General features: G+C 38.1%; 1 protein-coding gene across 3 annotated transcripts in view; it reads left to right on the top strand.

Moving 5' to 3' along the window:
* The window catches only part of LOC137393553 (myoferlin-like), a 72,872-nt gene that overhangs the window by 16,146 nt on the left and 31,837 nt on the right, over nucleotides 1-24,889 (top strand). Inside the window, exons 10-27 of one of the 3 annotated variants that reach the window (XM_068080151.1) lie at nucleotides 288-334; nucleotides 1,628-1,710; nucleotides 3,488-3,663; nucleotides 3,769-3,812; nucleotides 5,215-5,303; nucleotides 9,037-9,137; nucleotides 9,649-9,862; nucleotides 10,559-10,761; nucleotides 11,410-11,516; nucleotides 13,069-13,261; nucleotides 13,512-13,661; nucleotides 13,905-14,039; nucleotides 17,153-17,434; nucleotides 18,836-18,938; nucleotides 21,410-21,540; nucleotides 22,450-22,527; nucleotides 23,523-23,693; nucleotides 24,378-24,564. In XM_068080151.1, the coding sequence (XP_067936252.1) occupies nucleotides 288-334; nucleotides 1,628-1,710; nucleotides 3,488-3,663; nucleotides 3,769-3,812; nucleotides 5,215-5,303; nucleotides 9,037-9,137; nucleotides 9,649-9,862; nucleotides 10,559-10,761; nucleotides 11,410-11,516; nucleotides 13,069-13,261; nucleotides 13,512-13,661; nucleotides 13,905-14,039; nucleotides 17,153-17,434; nucleotides 18,836-18,938; nucleotides 21,410-21,540; nucleotides 22,450-22,527; nucleotides 23,523-23,693; nucleotides 24,378-24,564 (2,494 nt within the window). Of the gene's footprint in view, nucleotides 1-287; nucleotides 335-1,627; nucleotides 1,711-3,487; nucleotides 3,664-3,768; nucleotides 3,813-4,748; nucleotides 4,826-5,214; nucleotides 5,304-9,036; nucleotides 9,138-9,648; nucleotides 9,863-10,558; nucleotides 10,762-11,409; nucleotides 11,517-13,068; nucleotides 13,262-13,511; nucleotides 13,662-13,904; nucleotides 14,040-17,152; nucleotides 17,435-18,835; nucleotides 18,939-21,409; nucleotides 21,541-22,449; nucleotides 22,528-23,522; nucleotides 23,694-24,377; nucleotides 24,565-24,889 lie in introns of all 3 variants that reach the window. The other 2 variants (XM_068080150.1, XM_068080152.1) reach the window with 2 other exon arrangements.

Genomic DNA, 24,889 nt, shown 5'->3' with positions numbered 1-24,889 from the left:
CTGTTTCTTTCTTACGGAAAGCGGGTCTAAATGGCTCTTTGAGTGGAAAAGGTTACAGACCCCTGCCCTAGGACATTTACCCCTCATATCCAACTCTCCCCAGTCCCTAGGAAATTTACCCCTCATATCCAACTCTCCCCAGTATTTGGGACACTTACTGCAATCCATGTCAAGGCTGCCATAATACCCCACTTCCTTTAGTCTTCCTTCTTTTTTGACAAATGACTTCTCTCAACATATTTTCAGGCTAGTTTTATTTCAACACGTTTCATGTGCTTTTATTCTAGAGTTTCAAGGCTAAGCCTGGAGGCGCTGAGAATGAAGATATTGAAGCGTAAGTGCACTAATTTGTATAGAATAGGCTCGAAGAGCTTTTTAACTCCCTAACTCACAAAACTAAATCTACCGGCTTTAGAAATGGCCAATTTTTAGACAAATGGATCTGAATAATATATTCTATGTATGACTGGTCAATGGCTGATTTATTAGCTGGTGGCACCTTAGTTTCTCTTTGTGTTGTTGGTCAGTGCTTGCATGAGTGTGTGTACATATATGAGCATGTGGGTGGTCAGTGCTTGCATGAGTGTGTGTACATATATGAGCATGTGGGTGGTCAGTGCTTGCATGAGTGTGTGTACATATATGAGCATGCGCGTGGTCAGTGCTTGCAAGAGTGTGGGTATATGTATTAGCACTTGAAGTCTTAATACAATATCTGGCAAGCTAGGGGATTGAACTTTGGCTGATTTCTCACGCTTGCGTGTTTTAATTTGGAAACTGCTACTAGACATTGCTAGTAACCTAACTAGTAACCTAACTAGTAATCATATCTTTGCATGTGACACGTTTAGGAGCGGGAAATATGACATAGAAAGGTAATGGAAGTGTGAAGGCTTTCCACACAACCAGCCTAAAGCACTCGTTTCAGTAAGGACGAGTTGCTGTGTGACAGGTCCTGGATACCAAACTACTTTGTGTCTCTTTCGAGTTCAGTGTGCATGCTAAGCTTATAGCATTAGCTCCAATTTCTTGCGTTGTCTTATTACATGTATTTTTGTGATTGTGTTAGTCTGGCTGAGTTGTTTTCTCGTGCATTGACAAATCAAGTGTTTCTGTAGTATTGTTATCAATGAAGTGCCAGACTAGACATATTGCCGATGGACTGTTTATCACTTACGCTGAGACTAACTTAAGTTCTGCTCTGATACTATCTTCATTTTTCATTTCTATTGCAAAATAGCTTGAGTTTCAAAAACTATCACTGCGGAATTAATTTGTCAGTAAATAATATCAATGATTATATTAGCAGACAATCTTTTTATTTTTTCAAACTTGTACGGTTATCGATGAGTATGCTGACCAATGCAAATGATGAAGAAAATAGAACATTCATGAATATGCATTTGTTTGACCAGTCAACCTTGCGAGGCTAACAGGGTTTCCTAAAACTCTTCTAGATATCACATCTTGTGTTTATAGACAGACGGGTGAGACACTAGAGCTACAACTGCCTGTACTGAAGCTAATACCTGTTGCGTAGCTTGTCATCTTTCACGTGTTTTAGTTGAAGGAGCTTTGGTTGCTTCCCATGATCTGTAATGAAATTTGCTTGTTCTGCATTTTACAGTAATCTGCTGATGCCAGCTGGTATGACTTTGGCCCCTGCAACCTTCTCACTCAAGGCGTATCAAGCAGAAGACCTGCCCCGAAGTAAGTTCTCTTCAATATTAAATGCATTTATTGCGTATTCTTGTTTCTATGGTAGCGTGGACTAATGGGATGAAGTCTATAGTATTTAGAGCTTCAGGATTTTCATAAATCACTAAAATATTTCATATTGTAAATAGATGAGTCGCAATATTATTACTATTATGTAAAAAGCTTGTACATCTATATGTATATTTCTCAACGTATGTCTGGCATTCTGGCTATTGATATAGCTATAGCGCACGCTGATTATTTTACCAATGCAGCCACGCGTTACGACGCCCCTGTTGAGAAATATTTTTCGGAAGGTTCAATTACTATATCTGGGGTCAAGGCCAATTCTTGTCACGCAGACAATTATATCGTCTCCATGGGAAAGTCTCGACATTATCTCTCCGTTTGGTCAAACAAAGACTGTACCATGTCTCATTTTTACATTTGTACCGGTATCGAGAGGTACCAGTATCGTCGTATTCAAAGTTTTGATGGATAGCTTCTGTTGGAATAGTAACCTGTTTTATACACACACACACTTCTATGCAAGAATGGTTATTATTAATTCTACATATTCAGGATTTTTATTATGTTTTCTCAGTTCGTATTAATTGTATCCTTAAGAATCATCTTCTATTGTAATCGTAGCAAAACAGACTTAATTTAGCTATTGCTTGCTAATTATTTCACATTTACATCTAAACCTTTTTATAGTCGTTTAATCTTTTTCAATTTGAACTGCACAAAACATTTTTCTCATGATATGAAGTTTAAATGTTGTTTGACAAAGTTTGAAAACCTTTACAGTTGTTTTTATTTTCTCTCTTAATTTATTTCAACTACACAAAACACTTTTCTCATGATATGTAGTTTGAAAGTTAGAATGGCAAATGTTGTTATATATTAAATACAAATCAATTTTCTGACTTTTTACTACCCGGGCAACGCCGGGTAGTAAAGCTTGTTTTATTAAATTTTTTTATATGTTAACTTGAAAAGAAACTGTTTTGTGTTCGTGAAAATCAGAAACATTTATTTCCTGAATGCATGTGTGCGTGGAAGGCCCTGGTATGAGCTTATTATAGACTAGAATGCCTGCGCATTATAGCCTCAGTATCGCTCACTCTGAAAATCGTCAAAGTTTTATCGTTTATACGATTAGCGATATATCTTCAAACTTCTAAATTGTCTACTTTGAAAATCGCCATCAAAGAAATAAATTGCCATATCATGAAGATCTAATCGCATTAGGGGATGTGCCACCAGCAATAATGAAATACTCCACGGCTGCAGACAGATGACGAGCAATAATTTGTGTAGAACAAAGCTTGTAGCTTTTGCACTATCAGCTGGTGGTTGATGTTTGATGAGTAGGCTATAGTGTAACTGCATGCAATGCATTAAATATCCTTGTAGTGGACAATGCTATGCAATGCATTGAATATCCTTGTAGTGGACAGTGCTATGCAATGCATTGAATATCCTTGTAGTGGACATTGCTATGCAATGTATTGAATATCCTTGTAGTGGACATTGCTATGCAATGTATTGAATATCCTTGTAGTGGACAGTGCTATGCAATGCATTGAATATCCTTGTAGTGGATAGTGCCATGCATTGCATTAAATATCCTTGTAGTGGACAGTGCTATGCAATACATTGAATATTCTTGTAGTGGACAGTGCTATGCAATGCATTGAATATCCTTGTAGTGGACAGTGCTATGCAATGCATTGAATATCCTTGTAGTGGACAGTGCTATGCAATGCATTGAATATCCTTGTAGTGGACAGTGCTATGCTAGAAGGTGTCAAGAATTTCTTCAGTGTTGGTAAGTCAAAGCCAAAGGAGCTGAGCGATCCATACATGATCTTCTCTTTTGCTGGCCAGGAAATACAGTCCAAGGTGCTGTACGAGACGTACTCACCAGAATTCAATGAAGAACTCAAACTTGCCTTTAAGGTATGCTCTCCAAAACATAGCTGTGAGAATCAATCCCTACTCTAGCATTTTTCCAATGTTATGCTATACTTACTGATAATCATTCTGTATACGCGTACATTTCAGTTTCCATCGGTTGCGGAGAACTTAACGATCAGGCTTTATGATTGGTGAGTTTTCGTCATTCTCTTACGGCTCTTGATATATCAGTATTACCTTGACATTCTATGAGTTCATCATTATTACTTCTATGGATAACTTGTTGATATCTGCCAAGCAACTTGTTGGGAATTTAGGATTTGTCTGTTGATATTTTATAGCATTTCTTGGACATGAGAATTTTTCACTCTCTAGTTAGTTAGTAAAGCAACTTTATGTAATCTCTGCTTGGCTAATCAATATTCAAGGTGATTTTAAAGTTTGTGATAGATGAAGTTACATATGTACTATAGGTGAGAGTTGTCAATCAGCGGGTATTGAGTTGGTGTTTAATGAGTTTAAAGTTAGTGTTTAGTGTCTGGAGAGTTGTTTTTCAACGGATGTAGAGTTAGAGTAAAATGGGTGTGGAGTTAGTTAGCGTATGGTTAGCGTGCAATGGGCGTATAGTTAGCGTTCAATGGGTGTAAAGTTAGTTAGCAATGGTTGTAGAATTAGTGTGTGATGGGCGTAGAGTTAGTTTGCAGTGGGTGTTGATTTATCGCCCAATAGGTGTACAGTTATTGTTCGGTTGTAGTTCAATGGCTGTAGAGTTCTTGTTCAATAGTCCAAAGTTATTGTTTAACAGATGGACAGTTAGTCTTCAATATGAGTAGAGTTTAGTGGGTGTAGAGTTAGTGTTTAGTGGGTCTAGAGTTGGTGTTTAGTGGGTCTAGAGTTAGTGTTCAGTGGGTGTAGAGTTGGTGTTCAGTGGGTGTAGAGTTGGTTTCAGTGGGTGTAGAGTTGGTTTCAGTGGGTGTAGAGTTGGTGTTTTGTGGGTGTTGAGTTAGTTTTTAGTGGGTGTAGAGTTAGTGTTTTGTAAGAGTAGACTTGATGTTTTATTATTTTGAATTCGGTAGTTTCAAGGTAAAGGTCTAGTGTAATTTGGTTGTGTTCCCCGTACCTTTCAGGGATCGTATCTCAGCACATGACCTCATATCCACTGGCATTGTGTCAGTCTCTGAAATCTCTCGCAGCGGAGAAGATGGTAACGTCGTAGTGTTGTTGCCTGACTAACACCTTTGCTAATATGTTGTGTGCTTTTATGTGACAGCTTGCTTAGTGCGTCTTTTCTATGTCTTATGTTGAAGGCGACGTTATGTGTGACACAAGGCTATAGCACTTTTTCACCTTTCGACTCTACTCGCTATTGCATGTATCCGTGTTTTCTTGTTCATCCTTGAACTGTTTCTTATTGGTCGTAGAACACCAAGTTTGGACAATTTTCCTGAAAAATATGGTTTGATCAACTTCTGGCTGTTTCGTTACAGAGACATAAAGCGGTGGAATATTTTATTGTGTGAAGGGTTAGGGGAGAGGTGATGGCGGTGAGATGGTGTCAGATGTTATATTGCACATTTATTACCACTAATACAGGGACAGGATAGGAAATGAGCTTATAGCCACAAGCATTATAAAAGTCAGCCAGATTTGCCTGCGGAGTTCTCCAGAACGAATAGGAATTGGTACTGCGTGTTGCTTCGCTTCTTTGATCTATCATGATTCATTTGACGTATTCTGTTGCTGTGCATTTGTGCAAAATAATTCACACTGCAAGTAGCTTCAGTAGCCTGATCTGATTGGCTGACACCTCAGTTAACCATCTGATCTGATTGGCTGACACCTTAGTTAACCATCCGATCCAAGTGATGATATTGTAGGTTGCTCTAGCTTAGTTAAGTAATTGGTGTGCGGTATCATGGCTGACTTGTTTGAAAACTTGACACTTGAAAGCTACTCAGCAGTTTGATTTGAGTGATTGGTCGTCTGCGCTAGTCTCGCTGATTGATTTAGAAGCTTTACACATCAGGTAGCTTAGCTGCCTGATTTGAATGGTTGACACCTCAGGTCACTTGAAGCTGGTTCACACTAAATCACACAGAGGTGAAAGAGGTCAAATTTATTTCATTGTCTTATTCACACATACAATAAAAAGTTTATATGGTTGGCAGTATTGAAATGGTTGCGCTCACTCACTTAATTCTGTATATATGTTAATTAATAAAATATTCATGACAAACTGGATGGAAAAAACTCTTTGACCTCTTTTAGGTACGTGTTATCTCAGGGTAGTAAACAGAGCATGTACCTGTTACGCGGGTAGATCTCCCGGGATTAAAAAAATTCTCGGATTCAGCGGATGGTCAGGATTACTAGTAATATGCTCAAAATAATTTGCGCAAACATTGAAAATCATTCATCAGTGGTAGTGAAAGCAAAGCTAGTCTGTCCTCATGTTACATGTGAAGATAAATAATCCGTGATGCGCTACATTGAATCAGCTCTAGTCTTTTTATATGTAGATGAAAAATACTTTAATGACCATCTGTAATAATGATGGTCACACTATCACAAACCCATCCACGTTTACATCGGTGAATAGTACTCATTATACATTGCAGCTGCGGAAATAATGAATTACTAGTTCCACATCAACTGTCATGAAAGAAAACATGGATCGTGCAATTCGTTAAGGCCAATCGGCAAAGTGATGCACACTGCACAGGCTGTCGCGGATACTCGGTGAACTGTCAGGAAAGTTTGATGGCTGCAATCTTTTTTGACGTATCCTCGTTGTCTTAACGATTCCATCAGTTTACGGCGCGCATAGTTGACGAATAATCGCCGAGAAGATAACTCCGACATACAGCGATATACTCTGAACCAGCCTTTAGCTGATCAAAGGGTGTTAAAAGGAGCGAGTGATTAACACAAAATTTTTTGGATCGCTGTTTGTTTCTACAGAGACTAATATAGCTTGTCTGAACTCATTGATATTGTAACAAATGTTCATACTGTACACCACCACCATCTCTTCCGATTTGTCTGAGCGTTTGTGGGTTTTATTTACTTGCAGCTGAGAAAACCATCTAAAATGTGTTTCTGAAATAATAGTTCAACCCTGTCGCTGTCTAACTGTTTTCTTAGGCTAATCACTTATCAGCCTTAGCATGCTGGCTAACAGCTCCCTCAATCATTGACTGCTTATTCTTGCTTGTCACTCTTTGCTTGCATCATGCTTTTTGCTTTCTACGGCTTTCCACAGTTTGATGCGTGATTACTATTAGTGTTATTACTATTAGTGTTATTACTATTAGCGTTATTACTATTAGCATTATTTCGCTCAGCGTTATTACTATCAGCGTTATTACTATCATCGTTATTACTATCAGCGTTAGTACTATCAGCTTTATTACTATCAGCGTTATTACTATCAGCGTTATTACTATCAGCGTTTTTACTATTAGCGTTATTACTATCAGCGTTATTACTATCAGCGTTATTACTATCAGCGTTATTACTATCAGCGTTAGTACTATCAGCGTTATTACTATCAGCGTTATTACTATCAGCGTTATTACTATCAGCGTTTTTACTATTAGTGTTATTACTATTAGCGTTATTACTATTAGCGTTATTACTATTAGTGTTATTACTATCAGTGTTATTACTATTAGTGTTATTACTATTAGTGCTATCAAGCCTGGTTTCCATATGACAGCGCAAGGCGCGCAACAAGGCGCACGACGTCATGCGTAGGCCAGTTGTGATATGGAAACGTCAACGCACGACGGTCGCGCGACGTGCGCTGATCGCAAGTATCCAACAGAATGGATCCTTGCGATGGGTGCGTGCGATTATGTCTCCCACAATACACCGCTAGACCTTTTCAACCTATCCCACAATTCTAGCGAAGGGCTTCGTTCCGAAGAAATCGGTCTCCCGTACGAAAGAGTAAGCCTGATTTTTATATGACAGCGTAATTTCGCAACGGAGGTCTGTTTTTCCGAAGAAATATGTCTCTCCTACGAAAAAGTAAGGAAAATATCCACCCTGTCCAATGCAAGCATGGAGCTTACGCGCGATATGGAAACGCTGCCTCGCGGCCCAAGAAATGCATTACGCACGATCACTGGGCAGCGCGCGATCATTGCGCTGTCATATGGAAACCAGGCTTTACTATTAGTGCTATTACTATCAGTGTTATTACTATTAGTGTTATTACTACTAGTGTTATTACTATTAGTGTTATTACTATCGGTGTTATTACTATCGGTGTTATTACTATCGGTGTTATTACTACTAGTGTTATTACTACTAGTGTTATTACTATTAATGTTATTACTATCGGTGTTATTACTATCGGTGTTATTACTATTAGTGTTATTACTATTAGTGTTATTACTACCAGTGTTATTACTATCAGTGTTATTACTGTCAGTGTTATTATTATCAGTGTTATTACTATCAGCGTTATTACTATCAGCGTTATTACTATCAGCGTTATTACTATCAGCGTTATTACTATCAGCGTTATTACTATCAGCGTTATTACTATCAGCGTTATTACTATCAGCGTTATTACTATCAGCGTTATTACTATCAGCGTTATTACTATCAGCGTTATTACTATCAGCGTTATTACTATCAGCGTTATTACTATCAGCGTTATTACTATCAGCGTTATTACTATCAGCGTTATTACTATCAGCGTTATTACTATCAGCGTTATTACTATCAGCGTTATTACTATTAGCGTTATTACTATTAGCGTTATTATTATCAGCGTTATTACTATCAGCGTTATTACTATCAGCGTTATTACTATCAGCGTTATTACTATCAGCGTTATTACTATCAGCGTTATTACTATTAGCGTTATTACTATTAGTGTTATCATTATTAGTGTTATTATTATTACTGTTGTTATTATTAGTGTAATTTTCGTGTCAGTGTCTGAGTGTCTATAGGAAAAGATTGTAAACTCTGCAAGCTGAGATCTAATATGTTAGCAGTTATCAAATCTTTGGCAAAAACAATGACTTTTTGTCTAAATCATAATTTCTTTATGTAAATCATGATTTCTTGACTGGTATCATTTGGCTCTCAATGGGAGATAAATAATCATTTTTTGGTTTTCAGCAGTAGATTTTTTTACTTCCATTTTGCTGCCAGGCTGTTCAATTTACAGGCTAGCTGAGCGAGTGAATAATTTCAATATCTCATCAATATTCGTATAGGTTTATGAATACTTTTGGATCATTACATTTTATAAAACAATTTTTTTTTGTCATCATACTAAAAAATTACAGAGGATGAGTGAGCCCGCTTATAAGCTTCTGTTCTTCAAAGTTTGGTTTTATTAAAATAATTTTCTGATCGTTTCTCTTGAAACGAGGCGGTCATTTTGTTTTGTAGGTTATCTGCCGACCTTTGGCCCGTGCTATGTAAACTTTTATGGCTCCACACGAGAGTTCTCTGAACTTGGTGATGACTTTGAAGCACTCAACAGAGGAACTGTAAGTCAGCAGTAGAATTAGTTGCAGTCAGCGCACATTCTCATATCTGCACATGCTGTTTCTGTTTTGTCAACTGTCATTATTTGTTAAACGTTAAAAACAGTCTGAAAATGTTTTTAGACTAATTCTATAAGGTAAGAAAAGTACTGGTACATCAGAGGTGTTTCTCACTGTGATAGCATGGCGCTGCAGCGGACAGATATTCAGTCTTTAACAGAATGGCTTTCATAGATTTGAAAGTTTGAATATCAGCGCACCAATCATTCTTCCAATCGGTGGCAATGTTTTTAAGAAATCCTTCTGTTGCCTTGGCTATCAATAAAACACATTTTAGGCGCTGTCATTTTCAGAAAATGCTGCCTGGTTATAGTCATATTGGTCTCTTCAAGGTAAATTCTCTTGCTTCAGTGATAACAACTTTGAAAACTGGGTTAATCTTGCCCAAATTAGTTTTTATGAAAAGATCCGCAGTAACTGACTAGAGGCTATCCTTATTGGGGTTTGCTTGAAGGGAGAGGGTGTTGCCTACAGAGGTCGTATCCTTGTGGAGCTCAAGACCGCCCTGGAGGACAAGCCAGAGGTGCCTGTAAGCGATATAGATGTTGAGGATCTTACGAGAGTCTCTAAGTACATGAGGCGACACAAGTTTGTGTTGAATGTCGCCTTTCTTGAAGCTACAATGATCTGTGACACGGACGCCCCAGTTGAATTTGAAGTGAGCGTAGGTGAGTCACAAATGCCTGTTCTCTGTTGTGGACGAGTATAACTGGAGTGGCTCAGAATCTGGTCACTTGACGGGGGAATTTTCTGTTTTTGTCACATGTCTTGCACATGCCCAGTTGCATTTAATCATGTATCATGATTAATATTAGACACTGGCCACAATGCTATATTCTATCACAGCAATATTGCAATAACCCACTACTAATAACCCAATACTGTTAAGAAATATAAGATAAGATACTATGCAAAAATGTGCATAAATAGTTGCAGAATCTTGCATAAGATTATTGTACACAGAGAGGTATTTGGAAAATGTATAGAAAAATAGAGAAATGTATAAAAAAATATAAATCTCGAAAAAATTGATAAGATTTCGCATGAGATATTAAATATTAGACAAAAACAGAAAATTCCCCGTCATGTGACCAGGTTCTGAGCCACTCCAGTTATACTCGTCCCTCTGTTGCTGCCATTTAGTGATTTGATGAGCTCAGGTCATTCATGCTTTGATGCTCGTGACTATATTAGTAACAAAAGGCAGTATTTACACGTAGGTGTTTAACATTAGGCTGGATAGCTAGCTGTTACCTTGACAAACTAGTGTGAGATTTTACTGCTGCTTTAGTAAATTGCACAAATATTTACATTAAATCCCGTGTCTGTCTTTGAATGCTGCATACCCATCTTTGCATACACAGGTACATACGGGAACAAACTAGATGACACAGTACTCCCCACTGCCTCTTGCACTCAACCTACAAATGCAGTGTTTGACGGGTGTCGGTACAATTTCTTGCCATGGGAAAATAACAAGCCATGTATCGCCGTTGAGTCTTTCTGGGAAGATATCACTTTCCGACACGACACAGTAAACATGATGTGGGCATTGGTTGACATGATGGTGGGTACAAGGACTGACTTGCTCTAGTTCACTTGTTACTCAAACATCAAACATTCCAAGCTTTTTATAAGATTGCCAGGTTTATTAGTGTGGAAGAACTGAATAAAAGATTTTGTGGCATGTCATGTTTTATGGGCTGTTCGTTTAAGTATTAGTAATTGTCTACTCCTGTTCATATGCCAATAAAGCATGGTAGGGGGTCTTGCTCACAGGTCGTAACTGAGTCATTTTATGAGGTCATTGGACGAAATGCAATAATTCACCTACTTAGAGGTTGGCCTCCATGTAGGCCACATGTACCAGCAACATACTTGCCAGACTGCTGTGATGACACGCAAGCCTATGCTCCGAGTACCATAGACAGCTGACATGGACAGCTCTCAGCTGTGATTGGTAGAGTTAAACGTTGTCCCAACTTTTTGCAATGGAGACGCAAACAAGACTTTTCCAAAATGCGCTGAATAAATGAAGGTCACCACATAATTGCCACTATGGTGTCATCACCGATATGGAAACCAAGCTTTAGGAAAACTTAGCAAGTAAAGGCCTAATTATAAAATGCAGCATATACAAGTTAAGTGATGCATATCGGTCACCAGGTTATCATAATGAGTTGGGGTAAATTTTCTTAAAATTTCTTCTGCGCAGGACACGAGGTTCCAGAAGGTGAAGACGGCTCAGAAAGCCAACTTGCCTGAAATTGAAGTGAAGAGCATGCTTTACTCCCTCATGGATGAGCTGGCTGAGAAGATTGCGTAAGTATCCACAATGTTGCAACAGTGTCATTGCCCTTCTCTGTTCTGATATTGCTGACCTCGGGCTAAACCGATCAGCAGCGGCACGGCGCTTGACAGATCCGAGACAGCAATGCAGTGTTTGACAGGTATGAGACAGTAATGCAGTGTTTGACAGGTATGAGACAGCAATGCAATGTTTGACAGGTCTGAGACTTAACAATGCAGTACTTGGCAGGTCTGAGACAGCCATGCAGTGTTTGGCAGGTCTGAGACAGCAATGCAGTGTTTGACAGGTCTGAGACAGCAATGCAGTGTTTGACAGGTCTGAGACAGCAATGCAGTGTTTGGCAGGTCTGAGAAAGCAATGCAGTGTTTGACAGGTCTGAGACAGCAATGCAGTGTTTGACAGGTATGAGACAGCCATGCAGTGTTTGACAGGTATGAGACAGCAATGCAGTGTTTGACAGGTTTGAGACTTAACAATGCAGTACTTGGCAGGTCTGAGACAGCAATGCAGTGTTTGACAGGTCTGAGACAGAAATGCAGTGTTTGACAGGTCTGAGACAGCAATGCAGTGTTTGACAGGTCTGAGACAGCAATGCAGTGTTTGGCAGGTCTGAGACAGCAATGCAGTGTTTGACAGGTCTGAGACAGCAATGCAGTGTTTGGCAGGTCTGAGACAGCAATGCAGTGTTTGACAGGTTTGAGACTTAACAATGCAGTACTTGGCAGGTCTGAGACAGCAATGCAGTGTTTGACAGGTCTGAGACAGCAATGCAGTGTTTGACAGGTCTGAGACAGCAATGCAGTGTTTGACAGGTCTGAGACTTAGCAGTAGTCGTGTTTCCATGACACGCATGATGTGCATTTGGAGTTGTGCTCATGTTGAGTTACCGTGCAATTGTTTCTATTGACATTCCCTCCATGCACGTGCATTTAACGCTAGCGTTTTGGTAACCAGACTAGACTGTGTCACTACTTGTTGACCCCATAGGTCAATAATTAGTGACACATTCTTGTCACGCTTTGCAGCATTTTAGCCATTCAACGGCTCATAATGAAATAAAAACTACTGAAGAATGTTTAGAATGGAATAGCTTGTGCGATGATATTTTAATGCGCATGAATTGCGAGTGCAGTTTCCATCATTCGCAAGCATGATGGATTCAATAAAGATTTGTGAATAGCAAAACTCGCTTATCTTGAAGATTTCTGTCGTTTTCATGATGCGGATAACTTGGGCATCATGCACGTCATGGGAACATAGTGATTGTTTGGTAGGTCTGAGACTTGACAATACAGTACTGCACAGGTCTGAGACTTGACAATACAGTACTGCACAGGTCTGAGACTTGACAATACAGTACTGCACAGGTCAAAACCCTAACAGAGTAATTGAATGGGATGCAGTTCAGTAACACTATTCTCGACCTTTGCTGCTTGTTAGTGATACATTTTACAATATATCCCCTAGCTTTTACAAGCTTTGGAGTTGTTTTGTTAATTAATTGATATAATTTGGTGAAATTGTGTTTTATTCAGGTGCATCAGAGTGTTTTTGTGTTTGCAGTCAGCCGCTGCCAATCCCGCAAGGAGCGCAGCTGGAAAATGAATTAGATAAGCTCATGAGAAGCACAAGACAAGCAGAACTGCAATTTGTTCTTGAGGATATGGAAAAGATCAAGCGAAAAGACCCTGAAGTGGCTGAAATTCTAACAGAGCTCGGCACAGTGCGCGAGACCTTAAAAGCCCAAACTGTAGAAGTAGGTTTAGAATCTTTTTGGACTGCAGCCTGCCATTATCTGCCACCTGCCATCAGCCTGTTATTCTAGTCTTGACATAATCTCATTAGCCATCTTCTAAGCCATAATGTTTCTAGCGCTGTAAAATTGTAAAGTCACTTTGCCTGGAGTTGTGCTCTCTTTAGTGTTTGACAAGTGTTTTGAGCTTTTCCACATAAACAACTGCATGTGCATTGATGCACTCCTAATCAGTTTCTTTTGTGTTTGGCAGCCTCAGGACAGTATTCCGGATGTGTTTGTCTGGATGCTGGTTGGTAACAAGCGTAAGGCGTACTTCAGGTTGCCAGCTCATGAGATCATGTATTCTCCTAATGGACACAGCGGCAAATCATGTGCCAAGGATATGACTATCATACTCAAGGTTAGACAACTTCTATGCTTAACTTGACCATCAATTCAGAAGTCAATCAATTTTTATACACAACTAAATTTACATGCCAGCACACTCACCCTTATTTGTCCTTGTTTTATTTGTCTATTTCACTGATAAAACTCACGATTAAATCATTTCTAGATATTTAATTTGCTTTGGAGTGCAAGCTGATCGGTAATAATCTTTGCACGCAACTGTTACCGCTACATAGCATCACTATACATGTTGCAGTATCCAGGTAACAAAGGTGCTAGCAAGTGGCAGATTCCGGCCAAACTAAGAGTGAAGTTTTGGATGGGGAAGAAAAAGTATGAAGATCAATGGTCCAAGGCGCAGACGGAGAAAGTTGTGGTCATGGCTGAAACGGTAGGATACGTGTAGATGCGTGTAGATAATGCATCTCTTACTGTTTTGATAGGGCACTACAGCGGATTGCATTGACATTGTTGTACATGGAAAAGTGTTTGCAATAGAGATTCTAATATGATTTTATGTAACTCCTTCTCCTATTAAAAACAGTTTCTTATTGAGCTCTCTAAGTATCTCGAGATGGGATATTCTGTAGCATTAACAGTATACATTAAATGCTACAAGATATATATTATTATATGTCTGTATATAATAATGTATATCTTGATACCTATTATATAATATATAGTATATATATTATTATATATAGTAATATAAATATGTATATGATAAATCCTGTATCATATATATATAACTAGCTGTGCTACCCGGCGTTGCCCGGGTAATAAAAAGGTCTGGACAGAAAATTGATTTGTATTTAACATATAACAACATTTACTATTCTAACTTTCAAACTACATATCATGAGAAAAGTGTTTTGTGTAGTTGGAATAAATTAAGAGAAAAATGAAAAAAACTGTAGTTTTAAAACTTTGTCAAACAACTGTAACTTTCAAGCTATTAGCCTGGAACATTGCCAATTACAAATTCCACTAACCTAGTTAGTAAGCTTCAAATGCCGGTAGGCAATGACATTGCCTGCATTGTTGCCCAGCTGGCTATTCTAATAATAGCTATAGCCGGAATGCAGACAGACATACGACACACTGACATACTTTGAGAAATATATATATAGATTGTTTATACATTATGCTTGTATGCTGAGCTTAGTACACTTATACAGTTGACGCTCCTACAACATAAATAATCCATTCCAGAATATGTTTAGAATAGAGATTTTACGTTATAAGGAGAGTACAATACATGTAAACTGCTTAAACCATTCCAGGATCTTTCCAAACTCCTTTAGCCATACAAAGTAAATAAACTAGACTTCACTTATTTAAGTTGAGGAACTGTACAGGAGTGTACAGCAACTGCAGCAGTGTACAGGAGTGTACAGCTGTACAACTGTACAACTGTACAACTGTACAGGAGTGTACAGCAACTGTACAGGAGTGTACAACAACTGCAGCATTAATGGTTTGTATCAACACGTTTATTTTACATTTTATCAATTTTACTCGGTTTGTGGTTCGTGAATACGGTAATTTTACACCTTCAATGTCAATTAAAATCGGTTCTTTTCGTTTTTTTCTACACAGTCATATTTACTCTGCAAGGGAAAGATATTGCAACATATTTTATATGTCTAAAATAAAGCAAAACAAAAATATACCGTAGCTTTACTATACGTATTAGGAGCGGTGTCTGTCTGTCTGTCTGACCATTTGTCTATCCGACGCCTGGGTTCTATTCGTCGCCTGGGTTCTATCCGTCGCCTGGGTTCTATCCGTTGCCTGGGTTCTATTCGTTGCCTGGGTTCTATCCGTTGTCTGTGTTCGAGGTTAAGATAAAAGCGTTTTCGTCTACCCGAAAACTCAAGGCATTAAGCTTGGTATATCGACACTCCAAAGCCTGCACTACTAAATCGACTGGTCGCAGTATTTCATAACTATTCCGTGGTTAGCTATTTTCTGTGCTCTGTCGATACACCTGACAGTCTCTAACGATGAACTATATTGTCATGGTACTTTAACATAAATAAATCTGTGTCTGTGATTCTGTGAATCGGTCTGTCCAGCTATAGTTGGCTGGATTTGAACTCACGAAGATTGCAACTGCACATTTGTAAACCAATCATCTAACCACAAGTTTATGAAGGCTCTTATGATTCCATTGCTCTTATTATATGCTGTACACCCTTTTCCCGATTTCACACACCAAATGACGTATTAATTGATGCACTGCTCCTGCGGGTTACGATGCCCCTGTTATAAAATATTTTTCGCTTAACTTTAGAAAACAATGCTTTTTCGTCCTCGTCATACTAAAGCGAATTTGTTTTTTCGCCATACGATATCAACAAAAATTTCTCTCAAAATTAAAGTTTGGCGATTTGTGTACTGATTATATACGTTATTAAAAGATATACGTTGCTCGCCATGTCAGTTCAGCGTTATCCGTTATGGTAAAAACGGATTTGCAAACGGATAAGTGATAAAATTTTAGTTCAAAGTTTGAAACTTACTAAAATGCATACTAAAACATCCTACAAGTATGTGCTTAGTAAGCTAGATTTATTTAAGTTATATTCAGCGTTTATTTTACATGTTTGTCTCGAAGGTAAAAACTCTTAATGGTACATTTTGCATGTAGCACGTTGTAATGTTACATTTTCTTGCAGATCATAACCACAAAATGAACTGAAGTTATTGTATACTATAATTACTGAGGTTAACATATTGTTTTTTTACTGTTCTTTAATTATGATGATTTTGATCATTTTTACCGGGTGTTTGCATTAGATAATTACTATGGGTTTATATACCACTCTATACGATATTTTCGCCTTATGGTGCCAACACTGAAACGAACTAAAATCACATAATTGTATACCAAATAATTTTTGATTGAAGTCGTAGCAAAACAGACTACATTTGGCTATTACTTGCTAATTATTTCACATTTACATTTGAACGCTTTTACAGTTTTATTTTTCCTCCTAGTTTATTTCAACAAAACACTTCTTTCATGATATGAAATTTAAAAGTTACAGTTGTTTGAAAAAGTTTGAAAACCTTTACTGTTGTTTTATTTTTTCTCTCAATTCATACCAACTACACAAAAAACACATCTCATGATATGAAGTAAAAGTTAAAATGGTAACTGTTGTATATGCTCAATAAAAATAAATTTTCTGTTCAAAGACTTTTTTATTACCCAGGCATTGCCGGGCATTCAGTAGTGTATATATAATAGAGAGATCCCTATACGAGCTCTTTCTCTCTCTCTCCCTCTCTCTCTTTCTGCGGCAAGTGATAAAGTGAATTTTCAAATCGTATTTGAAAATTTGCACTGACTTAACACTTTACGTTGTATGGAATTCTTTACGTTATGTAGAATTTACATTATAGGAGCGTCTACATTATATACAAAGATCTGTAGGAGTAGATAACTGCTCACAATAATGTTTCTCAGATCTTATTCAGCTATTTCCATGCTTTCAGTATGAAAACCAAGTGGCTCTTCTTGGGAAATGGGTAACCAGAGGGCCAGCTATGACACGTCCAAAATGGTCAGACAGCACAGGTGAGCTGAAGCTCGAGAAGGATAACTTCCAGCCTCCTCCTGGTTGGGCATGGGCAGATGACTGGGTGGTCAGCCCAGAGCTCAGCCTCCTCTACAACAGAGACGCCGGTCACAACACTTTCATAGAAGATGTCTTTGAGTTGCATACAAGATTGCCTGGAACTTCCTGGAGCCATGCCAAAGTTTTCTGGACAGATGCTGTAAGTTTACATGTTGCCTTATACAACTGTTTACAGTGACAAAGCAATAGCACTGAGACGCGCTTATGCTGTAACAATAGCGTGTGAGAGTAATTTTAGTACTGTAACCTTTACATAACACCCGGGCCCATCTTTGTTTGTCTCATCAATATGTAAGGCACTGGTGTGGCTATGGCTGGAAGAGCAAACAACTTCTCATATGAGTCTCATCGTGATATCATACGCATTCATTTTTGTTGTCACACTAAAAGCTTATGGTTCCTTGCCCAGTTTTACTGTAATATCAATTTTTTCCTTTTCTGTTTGCTGTTAATTCTACCTGAAACTGCTAGCTTCTGAAACTGCTAGCTTCTGAAACTGCTAGCTTCTGAAACTGAAACTGCTAACATCTGAAACTGAAAATGCTAGCGCTCTTTCCAAGAAATTAAACAAAAATTGATCTTCGACGTGGTCTTTGGCAAAGTTAATTTTTTTATTTTTTTGCGCAGGTAACATGCATTTACGTTGTCACTACTATACTGGATGTATTTAATCTTATAAACTTGTGTTTGCGCAGGTAACATGCATTTACGTTGTCACTACTATACTGGATGTATTTAATCTTATAAACTTGTGTTTGCGCAGGTAACATGCATTTACGTTGTCACTACTATACTGGATGTATTTAATCTTATAAACTTGTGTTTGCGCAGGTAACATGCATTTACGTTGTCACTACTATACTGGATGTATTTAATCTTATAAACTTGTGTTTGCGCAGGTAACATGCATTTACGTTGTCACTACTATACTGGATGTATTTAATCTTATAAACTTGTGTTTGCGCAGGTAACATGCATTTACGTTGTCACTACTATACTGGATGTATTTAATCTTATAAACTTGTGTTTGCGCAGGTAACATGCATTTACGTTGTCACTACTATACTGGATGTATTTAATCTTATAAACTTGTGTTTGCGCAGGTAACATGCATTTACGTTGTCACTACTATACTGGATGTATTTAATCTTATAAACTTGTGTGCGCATCTGTTGGCTAGTTCAAGTGAACCTTCCAGAAGAAAATACAACCTACCGTACGAATATTATAAGATGCAAGGGGTGTTTTGGCCAATTTTCTTTTCTTTCCGCTATGTAAAAAATTCTTGTACTTCAACTATCTCTGTCAGTGTCACCGAAGAGATTGAGAGAAAGGGAGAGAGAGCTAAATACAGAATTTCGTTCAATCAAACTAACGTGTTACTGCTACTGATTCTAATGTTAACTTTTTACTTTCGTTGGATATAAAAGATTTTTATACTAGTATTGGGTAAGCAATCTCTTCTGGAAAGTTTTAAACCTAATATCTATAGACTGCAATTGAATCATGACACTTCTCTAGTGTCACCCTATTTTTTTAGTTGAATGACACCATGCCCTCTAAGGAGGACATGGAATTACCTGAGGGCTGGAAGTGGGATGCTGATTGGACCGTCGATATGAACAGAGGAGTCGATGATGAAGGTTTCGTACTCTTATTTTTATAATTTGTAAATGTACTGTTTAGTGATCAAGTTCATACCTTATTACTAAACTACCGTATATATGTAATATTACTGTAGTCCACACCTATATATGTCATATTACTGTGGTCCACACCTTTATATGTAATATTACTGTAGTCCACACCTTTATATGTAATATGACTGTAGTCCATACCTTTATATGTAATACTAGAAATTCCACTGTCATACAGCCCACGACCAAAGAGATGGCCAGAGACATTGGCAAAAAAATAAAGGGTACTGATGGTTGAGAAATGCAATATTAGCAATCAAATGGCTCTGCAGTGCAATAGGATAACTGCAATGGTAGCTGTAATGTACTGGGTGTGGGTGTTATTATATACAACAATAAGCAATAATGAATGGAAAAGATGTTTATATTTTCCCCCTGCAATAGGAGAAGTGCAATATTGGCCAATATTAGAAGTAAAATGCACTGATATTCTTAGAATAATCAATTTTATTAATATAGTAATAATAGAAAACCAATACACAATTTTGTTTACATTTCAAAACGTCATAGGTAGCAATATCGAGAAGTTGTGGTATTTATATAGGTTTTTAGAAAATTTATTTAAAAAGTGTTTGGTCATGACAAACAACAACAATGAAAGGAAAATATTACACGTTTATATCTCTCCCTTGCAATAGGAGAAATGCAATGTTGGCCAATATTATAAGTAAAATGCACTGATATTATTAAAATAACCAATATTGTTAATATAGTAATACAGCAATAATAGAAAACCTATGAGCGTTCACGCGTCTCGAAGATTTCTGCAAACTGCAGCAAAATAAAAGCTGTTATAAAAGTGTTATAAAGCTGTAGGCCTAATTTACTGTAATGTATGTAAACTGTGTACTATACACAGTTTGAAAGTTGGTTGCGTTGAATGTAGAAAGGTTTTGATAAGCGATCTTTAACAGAAAGCCAGTAGGAGCATTCACGCGTATAAAACTGCAGCAAAATAAAAAAAATGTTATCGTCATAAACGGGCGTTGTAGTTCGGCCCTAGCTGGTACATAAGTTGTAAAGAATTTCGGCTAACGTTTTAAATAATGAAACCTTCGGTGATTGGACAAAAAACATAGGCTGATAAACGGTGTACCATAATTTCGTACCTGTAAATCGATCTACGCTTCAAACGGTCTACGTTTATTACAAAAACCTTCGAATAAATTCGATTACAAGTAAACAGCACCATAGACTGGTGAAATGAACACGGTTTTCTCGTGAAATATGCACTACTAAATAGTTCTACAATCGGTCGCACGGCTTTATTGGCGTTTCAATTTTCGGTCTTAACTTTTATTAAACCGAGCTTTTCAAACTTTTTGTGGGAATTTTCGTTCAAATAAATCTGTCTATTTGTGTATAATCTGATTAGATGGGTAAGTTTAAAGATAATACCGACGGTTTACAAAGACTTGGTAACATATTAAAATAGGTTTAAATGTGTTTTGTATCGTTATTATACTTTAACGACTTTACATTCCGATGCTTAAATTTCTTGATGAAATTTCTAGCCAAGGGTTCGTCTCATTGTTGATGAATAATTTTTGCAAGTTGTGTGCACATGCATTTATCATAAAAACTCGCACACATCGCTCCGCTCGTTTGCTCGTGGGATTACTGTAGTCCACATCTATATATGTCATATTACTGTGGTCCACACCTTTATATGTAATATTACTGTAGTCCACACCTTTATATGTAATATTACTGTAGTCCATACCTTTATATGTAATATTACTGTAGTCCACATCTATATATGTCATATTACTGTGGTCCACACCTATATATGTAATATTACTGTAGTCCACACCTATATATGTCATATTACTGTAGTCCATACCTTTATATGTAATATTACTGTAGTCCACACCTTTATATGTAATATTACTGTAGTCCATACCTTTATATGTGATATTACTGTAGTCCACATCTATATATGTCATATTACTGTGGTCCACACCTATATATGTAATATTACTGTAGTCCACACCTATATATGTCATATTACTCTAGTCCACACCTTTATATGTAATATTACTGTAGTCCACACCCTTATATGTCATATTACTGTAGTCCACACCTTTATATGTAATATTACTGGAGTTCACTCCTTTATATGTCATATTACTGTAGTCCAAATTTTTATGTCATATTACTGTAGTCCACACCTTTATATGTAATATTACTGGAGTCCACACCTTAAAATGTCATATTACTGTAGTCTGCATATTTATATGCCATATTACTGTAGTTCACATCTTTATATGTAATATTACTGGAGTCCACACCTTTATATGTAATATTACTGTAGTCCACACCTTTATATGTAATATTACTGTAGTCCACACCATATTACTAGAGCTCGCACCATATTAATAGAACGCACACTTTATTGCTAAAGTTCATGCCTGCAGGTTACGAGTACTGTGTGGAGTCTACTGTTGGTGGTTTTGGGCCCGTAGAGAAAACCTACCATCTGTCGAGGAGGCGTCGCTGGACGAGACAGCGAACTCTGACTGTAGATCCTGAGGCTTTGAAGCAGCAGGTTTGTATACCCACTGCTCTCCTTCCTACGCTGACTCCACTGCATTCGGCAGCATTCTTTGCTTACATACTTGAATAGCTAATCTCTGACTGTCATAATTTTTGCTGCCATCAGAAATCGAGATCTTAACTCACATTGCAAGGATAGATTTTTATAACAGACTTCTTGCTGTCGCCAGTTTTGGCCGTTTTAGCATTCCTTTTGCGCTCTTGTCTTCTATTGCTGCCATAATGGCTCTTCCTATCTGTCAGCCTTTTCATGCCAATAATATGGAGTCTAAACATGCACATGTTTGGTGGTAACTTGTGTTCTTTGCCAGCATATAACACTTGATACCTCCAAGCATGCGCCGCTCCGGGCTCCATCTTTGTACTTGCTGTATGCTAATTGCTAATTTGATGCAATGTTATTTTGTATTCCTTCTAGGTGGTAAGTATAACATCAATGCTTTTGGTGGTGGTTAAATACTGCTTCTGAGTATGCCAAGTCCGGGTTATTTGGGCTCATCCCAAATTACAGACACCCTAAATATCTCCTAGTTTTAGATGATTTCTTTTGTGTGGTCTTGTTACTGTTGAAACCTTTTGCACTACACTCTTTGGCTTGTAAGGGTCTGGAGACATTTTCAAGACCTTTCTCATATCATGAGCAATCGTAATTAAAATTTCAGTCACACGCTAAAAATCATTTCTTTCATATGCAATATTTGTTTTTCTATTATTTGTGTACTTTATAGCTTCTGTGTTTTACCCTCTTTTCATGGCTCAGTTATTCCATTGTCTGTGTTGCGCCTTGGCCATTTGCGGAGCTGCTTGCTCTTGCGGTGGATGTTGTCATACTTGGCGCGTTACCACTTCTGGCCTTTTCCCTATTGGCTCTTGTATTATCACATACACCATTTTTATCTAGCCACTGACCCCAATAGCTGGCCCGGAGGGGGCGCTGAAGTCACTAGGGTTGCCCTACTTGACCCCCTCAACCGAGAAAGTAATATGACTGTGCACGTATGTTAGTTAGAAATCTTGCGTATAGCAGCCAACCTTTCAGCCTCGATTCTCATATCAGCAGCATGGAAAGGTTGGCCGTTGTATGCAAGGTGTCTGTAGTTTGTTCTAACAAGCAAGCATTTGGCATGCTCGCTACGTGTCTTGGTGAACAGCGTAAACAATATGAGTTAATTTCTAACCTTTGGTTAAGCTGATAGTCTAAGCTCCACTTGCGGCTCAACCTGGTTCTATTCATTTCTATCCAATATTATCTGTTGGAGTTGCTTGCTCCTTTTCTAAACTCAGTAGGATTCTTTGCATAGGAGTAAACTGAAAAGTGGAGACCAGACTTGATGCTTGCGCTTGTAATAAAAATGTGCTCACAGGAAAGCTTGCTGCCTGAAGACTGTTGCACGATACATGCCTTACTTATAGCAGCTATGCAGCTCATCTAAATGCTCTCTATGTTTGCAAATAAAAGGAAATGAATTTACGATGAGAACTTTTGTTTATGAAGTTGACAGAATATCGTTTGCGCATCAATCAACTTGCTTGCTTTATTTTCGTGTAGTAGATTATCAGTGGTTTTGTTATTCAGTAGTTGTCTTCTTTTGGTCTAGTATGTAGTGGTTTGAAACATCTTTCAATTAATACCTCACTTGTTCCCTCCCCCAATCCTCAGTTGTAGACGTGTGGTTATGGTTGTCAGTGTGTGTACCAAAAACCTTTTATAGAATGTAGAATGACCAAGCTTTTAGTTATCTCTAACAGCGCTTGTGTTTGTCTTGCAGTTATACATATATGTCTGTATAAATTTATTTGTTTAAAAAAGTGTTTTCATGGACCAAGTAGTTTGAATAGTTTGAAGTAGTTTAAACCAATCAGGTTTATCTAAGCAGTTAAACATTATCTATAGTTCTATGCGTAGACGTGATTGCGCTTCAAAAAATTTTCACTCGCTATGCAGTCGCCCCATCATTTGATACATATTTGTAGCAAAAGGATAAACAAAAAGTATCTGAAGGGTGGGAGTATGCTCCCCTCTTCAACATGAAGTTCCATGCTAAGGAGTCCAAAATGGACCTCGTGAGAAGGCGGCGCTGGCACAGAAAAATGGTTCCAACTGGTCCGGATGTGCAAGCCTGCACATTTTCATTCCAAGACTCGGTATGATTTACTGCCACCCTTTCATGACCCTTTCACGACCCTTTCATGACCCGTTAATGACCCTTTCATGACCCGTTCATGACCCTTTCATGACCCTTTCATGACCCTGGCCAGCTTCAAATCATTAAAGCGGTAGTACATATATCTGTTAGCAAAACCCTCTGTGAGATGCTAATGGAAGTTATCATACCATACCTTTGAACATTTGTCTTGCTTTTTAAGGCACCAATGACACCGGCACCCTCTGAGTCTACTTCTTCAGGGGCTGGACTCTCTGAGGGTTTGACTTCCGAAGTCACACCTTCGAAGAGTTCATCATCTGAAGTAGCGAGCTCAGCGGCTGCACCAACTACACCAGCCTCAAAAGTAAGTATTATAGTTAAACATAATGGCTCACAAAACATCAGTTTCAGTTGCACTCGCATCATTTCAGCCATTCTGCTAACACAATAATTTCAGATTTTCACCAGAAGGCGTATTTGCTCTCGACGGAAGCATCATCAGGTGCTGCTAAGCATTGCAGGGCACTTAACAGTTTTAAGATATATCTGTAACACAAAATCTATTTTCCATAAAGTTTAACATCTTTCCTCACCTAGCAGTTTAAGCCTTTTTATGCATACATGTATGTGGTGACATGAACTATTAGCTGTTGGAGTTGCTTTACCATGCCGGTATTTTTAGGATGACTCGAGCTCTGATTCAAGCTCTGAATCAAGCTCAGGCAGCGATGCAAAGGAAAAGGCGATAGCGGGCTGCTTGGCAGCACCAAGGATGTTTCTCGAGGCAAGTGAGAAGAACAAGTACCAACTCAGGGCTTATATCTACCAAGCAAGGAGCATTCCTGCAGCGGACGATAATGCCAGATCTGGTAATTGGTGCCTTGATATTAGTACCTGATAGCTTGTGGCCAGAGGTTGCTGTAAGTCGCTTTGCATAGGTGACTTAAACCTAGTGATTAGTAAATCTATAGGTTACTCTAGGTAGATGACTTACACCTAGTGACCAGTAAATCTATGTAGGTTACTCTAGGTAGATGACTTACACCTAGTGACTAGTAAATCTATGTAGGTTACTCTTGGTAGGTGACTTACACCTAGTGACTAGTAAATCTATGTAGGTTACTCTAGGTCGGTGACTTACACCTCGTGATTAGTAAATCTATGTTGGTTACTCTAGGTAGGTGACTTACACCT

Source organism: Watersipora subatra, chromosome 4 (genome assembly GCF_963576615.1).
Source record: "Watersipora subatra chromosome 4, tzWatSuba1.1, whole genome shotgun sequence".
Lineage (NCBI taxonomy): Eukaryota > Metazoa > Bryozoa > Gymnolaemata > Cheilostomatida > Watersiporidae > Watersipora > Watersipora subatra.
The sequence above is the reverse complement of the archived record's forward strand: the minus strand, read 5'-3'. Positions and strand labels throughout refer to the sequence as shown.